The sequence below is a fragment of the Perna viridis genome, chromosome 5 (genome assembly GCF_037379345.1).
Source record: "Perna viridis isolate PV_CMFRI_1.1 ecotype Kerala chromosome 5, ASM3737934v1, whole genome shotgun sequence".
NCBI classification, from domain to species: Eukaryota; Metazoa; Mollusca; class Bivalvia; order Mytilida; family Mytilidae; genus Perna; species Perna viridis.
In genome coordinates, this window is record NC_142449.1 from 31,327,164 (window position 1) to 31,337,472 (window position 10,309).

General features: G+C 32.9%; 1 protein-coding gene across 1 annotated transcript; it reads left to right on the forward strand.

Moving 5' to 3' along the window:
• The first annotated feature begins 4,312 nt into the window (after positions 1 to 4,312).
• Positions 4,313 to 9,009, forward strand: LOC148617067 (putative G protein-coupled receptor No18). Its single transcript, XM_088584362.1, has one exon. The coding sequence runs from the start codon at positions 4,977 to 4,979 to the stop codon at positions 6,399 to 6,401; it is 1,425 nt and encodes a 474-aa protein (XP_088440488.1). The 5' UTR covers positions 4,313 to 4,976; the 3' UTR covers positions 6,402 to 9,009.
• Positions 9,010 to 10,309: the final 1,300 nt, after the last annotated feature.

Genomic DNA, 10,309 nt, shown 5'->3' on the forward strand with positions numbered 1-10,309 from the left:
CGAATAGACCTTTCGTTCATATTTTTGACTTGTTTTTTTTCTTTGAGCAAAGGGAAGAAACTCTCCAACCCGATAAACTGTGTTACTATCCGATTGAATACTTTTAAATAAGTTATTTCATAATATTTAGCTTCTTACCAAAGTGTTAATTGTTTAAATGCCAAAGGAAAATGTTTACTACCAAAGTGTCGCGTGTTTGTGGGTTACATGTACGTCCTTCTGAAAAGCTTGACTAGTTAAGTACAACATTGCCGACAGTACGATTTTGAGCCATTTGTGCTTCAGATCCCCTAACTACTATTGCCTGTCGTCGTGGAATAGTTTCCTATAGCGTAAAATATTGTATCAAAACGAAACGCAAATTAAATTTCATCTTCATTTTCAACATCAAAATTATTTTTATTCAAGTTATTTCTCATGAGGGTATAAACCGCATACTCGGTCTAGGCAGTCTTGAATCCTGATACAATTATATATACTTTGACTTGATAAATCCTCCAACAGGATGAAACAAATCATCATGGTGGCGATGCTGCTAGTACATTGTCATTAGATAAAGTTGCATTTCTGTATTATAACAGAAATCTGATCTTAAGAAGTGGCAACAGGTGTGCGTATTAAACATACTGTTTTGGTTTCGTTTTTATTATTATTCAATAGTACAATGTAAGTGGGTGTATTTTTTTAAAAGTAACTGGAGTCTTATTATGGTAATATGGTGACACGTTAGGAAATACACGGATCTACAGAGCATATAGTGTGTGTGTTCCGCTTGAACATATTATCCTTAAGTTTTAGCATGAGTTTTAGTTGACACTAGGCTTTGTTTATCAGGGAATATATCTGTTTGTTTATCTATTTATACTCAAACAGCTTTTGACTTCGATGATAATGCACCGCTATGTTCGTTGTTATCGCTGATGTCTCCACTTGCGGGAATATACGAGTCTTTCTATAACACTTACTGTGCGTCTTCGTTAGATGTTCAAACAATCACTTCCTAAATGCATACCTCATTTCCGAAAAAAAAAAAACCATCCCTTACGATAGAACAAATTTGAGCCATTCACGTTTCAGAACTTCCACATGTTTACGACGTTCCTGACTCTTCTGTATGACACTGTTTCACTGAGGTTTTGACCAAAAATACAATTAGAATCACAGAGACTGAAATAACTGAAATGATTAAAACGAATTATAACTAGCGACAATAATAACAAGTTGGCAGAGACATACAGAGAATTCTTGAAGTTAATGACAAACCAGGATTTCACCAAAGAAGATAGCTCTGATTATAAATCTTTAGGTAGAATAGGCAACCTCTGTTTTTTTTCTAGAGATACCAACAATAAAATGCTGATGTTGCAAACTTAATCAAGTACAAATTATGGATCTAGTTTGGTGTCGATGGTTGGAATCCTTCTTTTATCTCCATACATTTTAGGTTTAATTTGACAACTGATAACCAGGATTCCCTTTTTTTTCTTGAATTCCCTCTTTTCAAAATCTTTGTATCCATTATATAAAGTAGACCATTGCATATTTGAATGATTTTGAAAAAAAAAATCTACGACTTATATGAAGCCAAATTTAAATTATTACATCTTAACGTACAAACTTAGCGCCGAACCATAAAAGGAATCACAACTTATTTAAGAATTAACTCGTTATGCTTGTGTCATCACCTACACCACCAGGTCGTCTAGGGACAGGCTGATCGATAGAAAGTGCGAAACTAAATAGAAAAATAGCGACAAGATATACATTTTGTAAATATTCTTTCAAATACAGCCACGACAAAGTGAATATAGACACGTTATAGATGACTACCAAGGGAACGGCATGTCATTGATCGATAAAAAATTGAGGGGGTGGATAAAAGCGTTCACGTCTTTGAGTTTTACGAGCAATGTGGCCTCCCTTGTGGCATATAATTTTATTCCATTGGTGATCCCAAATTTGAACATTGTTTAAACTTTGACTTGTAGGTACAAGAAGCTCGCGGATGATTCGGATTATTTATTGGATAAGGATGCCAAGTTTTTATTGACTTACTGTGGAGCTGTGAAATGAACATAGAAAACCAATGCTTTTATCAATATACAACTATGGAATTTACTTGTATATCCATCATTCGTAGTTGACTTTATTTTACAAAATAAAACAATTATGACTACAGGGGGCGTTGAATATTCAATAACATTTGTAGGTTTCGAATGTATGAACAGTTAATGACTCATGATACGGCAGCAGTAACCTTGAAAATATACCAATAACATTAAAACCTTTCAAATTATCTCCCGTTTGTTCGACTATATAAGATTTGGTAAGCAGTAATGCATACCATGTTGGAACATACATAGATAATCTCTCAAGGGAACTGTCATATGAGCCGGCTCCAGGACAGCTCTAACAGTGTCATCAAACAGTTCTAGAGCCAGCTCTTAATTCTGATAGTTCTAACAGAGCCAAATCTACCAGCAGTAGAGTTAGCCCTCTGAGAACAGTTCTACTAGTAGAGCCGGGTCTGCTAGAACTGTCAGAAGGACAGTCTCTAGAACTGTCCGAGAACTGTTCTTATGACAGTTCTAGGACTTTTGTGAGAGGTTAGAACTGATCTCATCTGTATACTAATAGGTTGAATAATATTCCAAAATATTACATAGCATTTCAATGTTAATGGCTACCAGAGTGTCTAAATTATAAAAAAGTTGTAAAATAATTCTTCAAAAGTTATAATCATTATAACGAATTCCATGTTCCTATTTTGTATTGTGTAAATGACCATGGATTTCAGTATAGATATCTTTCTTATTAAATATTCATTTTCTGGGGCACCGGTCATAAACGCAATAAACTAATAAAACATTTGTTTTTCTCACCTCCGTGCGACCTTGAGACAGTTTGGTATTTAGTTAAGGAGGTAGATCTAGGGTAAGGGACATAACTCTTAAAATCAGTGATACGTTTGAATTATATTCAATTTCTCCAAAGCCTACATTTGTATCAAGCTTTCATTTGAAACAGAATGAAATCACTCCAATTTACATGGATATTTACATGATATCTATGTAAAATGGTTTATAAAAACGTACAATTGATTTGTAAGAGTTATGCCTCTTACCCTGGGCCTACCTACTTAATTACAAGCCTCAAGATTCACTTCGACAGCTGAACTTGCTCCAGAAGTAGTAACCTAGGTCTTTGATAATCAAAAACCTCAAGCCTCTGACATTTATGCTTGTGTTTTGTCCTCTGAAAGATAAGTCATTAGTAGAAGGCTTTAAATGTCGACAAATGCTGTATGTATAGTGATTATACAGTGGGTAGAGAAATGATGTGTATACAGAAGAAAAATTGGCCTTGAGAGAAGTAATTTGTCATACATGTTTTACATAGCAGTGAAATGAAGGTCGATTCATTATGTAACAGCAAGGACTAACCAAAGCTTTGCATGTTCTCAGGAAAACAACAATCGAAATGTTTATTGAAATATTTCTAATCATAAACCATTGAGAATATAAATGTGTTACATTGGGTTGCTGCTAAAAGAGAATTTATCGGAAAGCAATTCAAAACGTGACTAAAAATGTTAATTAGTACACGAGAAAGTAGAATTGACAATCTTGATTAACTATCCAACAGTCATGAATAACAATAATAGAATGACATGAAATAATAATTAAAAAGAATTCTGAAATAAAAAATGAAAAAGCCAAGAAGCGAAAAATACAGATTGGATACCGCAAACAGCAACACCACCAAGTTACACTGTAATAGCAATATTCAATCTAACATGGATGCAGCGCATGTGTATGGACTAATTGTAGCCGTGTTGGTTTCTATTCTATTGATGGCTTTATCAAGAGCGAATGTACAAGCCTGGGTTTAATGAAAAATCACAAATTGGAATTTTCTTCAAATCCATGAAGTTATCCTTATATCTTCAATTCCAAGTAATTTGATTGGTAGAAATTTTAGTTGAGGATGGATTTTTAGAAAATCTCATTTTAAGATTTTTTTATTACACCGGATCCAGGTCAAACAAACAAATTTCATAACACTCCAGCAGAGGCAGAAAACTCAACTTGAATATAAGAATTATGTTGATATCGTTTCGTAAAATTATCTAAAATAGAAACGAATGCTGTACGTAGCAGTTCTGACTTCATTTGAACATAATGGAAATGTGACATTATATCCATCAAAATATATGAATTTAACATTATGTTTAAATTATTCTCTATACAAGTACATGTATAACAAAACCAATATTGAATGTATTCTTCTTGTATTTATTAGTTTAATTCTTAAGAGACAATGCAAACACTTAAATTAAATTAACACAGTAGACCATACCCCACCAACCCTCACAAAAATCAAAACACACACACACTATATGTAGCTAGCTATCAAAGATGAAATAGACTAGCGCCTAATAATTTTAGCAGTTATATAAAAAATAGACTATAAAGAGCCCCCATAACTAAAATTAAGTTTAAACAAAATAATAAAACAAAGATATTTAATAATAACAGCAGTAGATATATATTACTGTTAGCAGCTACATGTATGAAACCTTAAATGATTTCTGTAACCCCCCCCCCCAAAAAAAATAGATAAATAAATAAATAAAATAAAACAAAAAATAAAATAAAGTCCTTCACACAAACAAACAAAAATGAGTAGGACTAAATTATCAGCCATAGTGCCTAATGATTTCTCAGTGATGTGGAAGATATCGTGATACGAAGCCTACTCAAAGTCTACGGAAAAAATCAATATCAGGCTGATGAGATTCAGGATTAGTACGTTTACTAATTATCCACGCTTATAACTACGAGAACTCGGCTCTACATCTTATTCTTTGCTGAGAGATCGGTGTGTTCAGATCGATTCTATAGTATTTGACATAGATTTTGACTTTCCTTTGATGAAGGAGTTGAAAACTTTAGCTAGAAGCATGCTTTGTCAGTATGGATCTTCATAATTCATCGGATATGGAGGTTATACGGTATTATCCATCAGAGACTAAAATTGTCCATCTTTTGAACGACAATTCCAGTAATGTTTTTCAAAGACTTTCTTCAGAGAGTGCTAGAAATCAAGAAAATTGGGAATTTTGGCTGACGGCAGTGCCTCTCGTGGCACTGGTAATTACAACGATAGTGGCAAATGGAGGCATTATAGTGATATTTTTACGAAATAAATGCTTAAGACGATGTCGAAATATTTATATTTTGAGTCTGGCATTTGCCGATTTGTTACTTGGATTAACAATGCCTATGACCATAGTGCAAACTCTAAACAAGGAGTGGACACTTCCGTATGGACTTTGCCGGACTTATCTAATGCTGAGGTATGCTCTGAACTTTATAGTATTACTAAGTATGATTTTATTAACTGTTGACAGATGGTGGTCTATACATTTTCCAATTTCTTACCGGGTCAAACAGAGCAGAAAAATTTCTATTATCCTTGTTGCTTGCTGCTGGACTGCTAGTCTGGTGTTACACATTCCGTTAGCAATATGTTGGGAAAGCCTCTATCCCCATTCCAAGTTTGACAAGTTCTGCCAAATACCAGAACATCATAGTGTCGTATTTAATGTTAGTGCCTCAATTTTAGAATATGTTTTGCCACTTTTAGTGCTGACTTCATTGAACGTTGGAATATATTTAAAACTTTTAAGAAGAAGAAACAATACGAAGATAAGACGATCATTAAGCACGACAGAGACATACATGTTTGAAACTAGACGCAAAAGTTCAAATAGCTCTAACCAAAGTAGTAATGCTAATTCCGAGGACGAAGTTTCTCCCCTTCCGCCAAGAAGAGACTTTAAAAACATGAGGAGACAAACAATTGTTTATCAAGGAAAACGTCGAAATACCTTGACGTGCAAGAAAGTGATGCGACACAATATGTTACTTGGACAGAAGGGACGGAGTGCTTCAATGGACACTGCAACTCTTATTTCCGGTTTCAAAATGAGACAAATCCAAGGATTTAAGAGTTCTTTTCCAACGAGAAAACAAAGTGATGAAGTAGTAAAAGGATTCCTTTTAAGACAGGACAAGAAAGCCGTATTGACTGTGTGTTTATTGACATTTGTAGCGTTACTATGTTGGACTCCGTATTTTGTTACAGTAATAATAGAAACATTTACGAATATAGAAATATCTCAACCCATTAAGGAAATAGTTTGTTGGATTTTAGCATCAAATGCGGCAATAAACCCATTTCTCTACGGTTTGTGCAATCAGGACTTCAAGAAAGTATTGAGAACCTGGACTTCGTGCTCTAAATACGATCAATACAGAATTCAAGAGGCTCTTGTATACTGTAAACTTTTACATAATTGCGAACTTGATGTTCAAAGGGAATTCCCAAGTCAATGATCGTTTAATGCATTCCAAATCATTCAAGAAAGATATCATTATTTGTTATACGCCATATTTTTTTTCTATTTTTGTTACATCAGTCATTTAAGGTGAAGATGAGTAATTGACTGTCTTTCTGAGTTTCTATCTTATTCATTTACTTACAATTAGCCATGTTTTATTTTTGTTTTATTCTTTTGATATTTTTTGTTAAGTGTCAATTTCTTTAAGTACCAAGCACTTGCCAAAAACTATGTCATATGAAACAGGTCAAGACGATTTTTTCTTCAAATAAGATGTTAGATTTATTTACCACTAACAAGCTTGTTATAACTTTTAATTGGTAATTTGTGGTGTAATTGGTTTCTGTTTTTTTCAATGGGTATTAATCTAATGCCTTCACATAGTAATTACATACTTGTGATATTCATAGGATTTGAAATTGTAAATAGATATTTTCTTTGAAAATCCATTTCAACTGCAGAAAAGAAACTGAGTGAGATTGATTTTGTACTACAGCCTTTTAAAGTTTCTATTTTCTATGTACTTTGTATCATCAGTAGAAACTGCATCGATTTGGCCTACAATACAATTATGTATTTTTTAAATATTTTTTTAAAAGCATAGGCGGTGACAACCCACGCTGTAATATTAAATTTACAATATAGTAAGACTAAATATATTTTTGTGTAAGGATTAGGTTAAATACATAAATTTGTATTTTACATTGCTACGTCAGTATTTTTTTTACTCTCAGTCTTGTATCATCTCAGAACTCAGCACTGAGTTTCTTTTCAAATTCAACCAAATTTTACATATGTACAAGCCCGTTATGGTTGTTATTCACGACTTGCCCCGATGTTCGAATGATGACCCGATACCGTCATAATTTTATTAACCTTCTAAGAACGCGTAACGGTGGTAAACATCTTGAATTGTTCGCTGTTTCGTCATTATTGCGCAAGCCTTGTTAACATGTGCAGCGTAAATAAAACAAAAAATCTTGGTAATAGTGATTACATAACGCTGATCTGCTCCTTCATTTGTGTCAATGTTTCAAACATGAGCATCAAAAAGTCAGAAATGAAATGCACCTTAAAGTTTAAGAGGATATTCTTTACTGTAAAATTACATATACATATGTAAGAATAACCACCCAATCGTGATTAATACTGGTAAAAAAGATGGAATTCATCTGCGAAAATCTTTATTCGATCCCCGAAACGAGGCACAGAAAGTGTTGATTAATCGCCGTTTATTTGTACAAGGTATAAGATAGTCGGCATATCTCCAGATCTAAGATTGTGCAAGTCATAATCTGTCATAACAATTAGTACACCAAATATTATTACAGCACTACGTGTGGAAAACCGATGATCAAAATACCAGTCATGATAAGCCCTAGATGAACTCGTTAACATTTTGATCTCGCCCCAAAGTAATTTTCGTCAATAGAGTAGATTAATTATTTAAAGATAATTGTGTCTGAGTTCATGTTTTTATTACAAAGCGATGCTCAAAGTTAAGGTGTACTTTTTTCCTTTAACTGTACAGAATACCCACAAACCATGAATTATTGAATAGATTTATTTATGCCAATTTGCCAAATTTTCTGGGATTATTGACAAAGCAAGTGGCAGGCTTCCGCATCTTAAGGTCAAAGAAGGTTTACTCTTTTTTATTGAGTTAGAGAAATCGTGACTTATTTTATTGATTAAAGATGGAAAATAGCACTTTTTGATTATGAAGAAATATGAGATCTAAGACAGATCAATTTCAGTTTGAAGCGACTACAGTTCGATTGGCTCATATTTTTAGACTTGAGAATTACAATTGAGAGTTATTGATGTCGCTCAACATAAAATGTATAACATTTTCCCCATTCATTTTTAGGAATACATGTATTACTATAAATAATTATTTTGCGAGAGCTTGGTTGAAAGGCGCACTCGAACATCAATTGTTCGCGTATTTTTCTCGTTATATTACCATGTTATCATGCCATTTACATAAACATCGAAAATGTTCATGTTGGGAAAAAATAAATCATTTTTGTCATTTCCAAACAAGATATTGTGTAATATATATTTTTAAAGGTGAAATGTTAATGATAAATTTTCTTTACTTTTTTCAAGTGTTTAAATTTTTAATATCTTTAAATGTAATGTCTTTTAGTTTTTGTTTAAGTTTTTCATATCTTAGATATTTACTAGAGCTGAAAACTATAAGATATGAAATGTCTCAGTCACTTCATTTTGATATAAATAAGGATGACAAAAGATTTGCTCAAATAAAAACAAAGAGCGGAATCTGTAAGTTTTGACATAGTGGATGCATGACAAAGGGTCTCGTTTCTGAAAATATTTAACCAGCCAAGTCATGCGATCTGATTGGTTGGTAATTGAGTCAAGAAAAACTTTAGATGTTGATGAAACGTGATCCTAATTGCATCGCTCATTTGATAGTGCTAGTAGCTTGTGTGAAAAGGACGAGATTTAAAATTGTTGTGTTTTTTTTCTTTCGCCTGTGATTTGTTTAAAAAGCCAAAATGTGATACGTGCGCAGTGCACTACTAACTGTTATATTTTACTTTCGTACGATATGTAATAAACGAATTTTAATGATATGGATGTTTTCTTTATTATTACATTGCAAACCAGGGCCTGATACAGATACTTTGAAAAGGACGGATGCCTGCCGAGGTTCCTTAAAAAGGGGGTGCTGGGACATTATTTGCCATTTGTTTGGTCAATTTTACATATGAAAATGGCAAATTTCTCAATAAAAAGTGGGTACTAACCTCTTGAACCCCCTCTAGATTCGCCAATGACTATCATGGCAAACCAAAATGAAACAAAAACATGTATGATTGCAAAGGAGATGAAACGAATTTATAATTGATATTATTTGTAAGGAGAATAGCTATGAAAAATATACAAACAAACAAAAACATAACCCCCTCCCCCCCAAAAAAAAACAAAACAAAAAAAAACAAAACAAAACAAACAAATAAAAAACAAACAAAACAAACAAACAAGCACGCAAACAGTAAAAAAAATAAATAAAACGAAGAAAACACCCAAAGCAGTTTATTATGAACAACCAACCCATAATTCTGTGTAAGCCAAACAGCGAACGTTCTTAATAAAAACATTCAATATCAGTATTTCTTACTTTTAACCTTAACCAACCAGACACTTTTTTAAAGTAGATAATTTTTAGGATGATCAGTACCGGAAATGTTCAATGGACACCTTCTAACGAACGACTTATAGAAGAAGAAGAAGTTTAAGGAGGTAAATCTAGGGTAAGGGACACAACCCTTTAAACCATTGAAACGTTTGTAATCAGCAATTTACATCAATCTCATGTAAGCATCAAAGTAACTTGGACTGATTTCATTCTGTTTCAAATGAAAGCTTGAAAGACTTTAGTGAAATTTAATATGATACAAACATATCACTAATTTCATGAGTTATGTCCCTTACCCCAGGTCTAACTCCTTAGGTTTATGTCAAATTTAGAAATGAAATACCAAGTTTAGATTACGACCATGATAGAGCAAGAATAGTGCAAAAATAGGTTGAAATACTCGAAAATACAAAAAAAAAGAACCACAAAAAAAAAAAAAAAAAAAAAAAAAACCAATTTGAAAACAAAAACAAAAAAGAAACTAAAAATAAGTGATACTCCCCCATCTTGAATTGTTGAAGGCGGAAATAATGTGAACCAAATATTAATTTAATAGGAATTTCAACCGCGAAGGACGTGCACTTACAGCTACGGTCAAAATCAATGACAGCCCTTTACGAACATTATTCGGTTGTAATCTACTTGCATTGTCAAATGCTTAATACCCATGGGAAGAGGATAAAATATTGTAAATTCCTAGATCTTATACAAGCGCATTTCATAATAACTGAGTT

Excerpts from the sequence above, each read along its gene's own strand:
- LOC148617067 (XM_088584362.1), top strand. The coding sequence starts at position 4,977 with ATGGATCTTCATAATTCATCGGATATGGAGGTTATACGGTATTATCCA.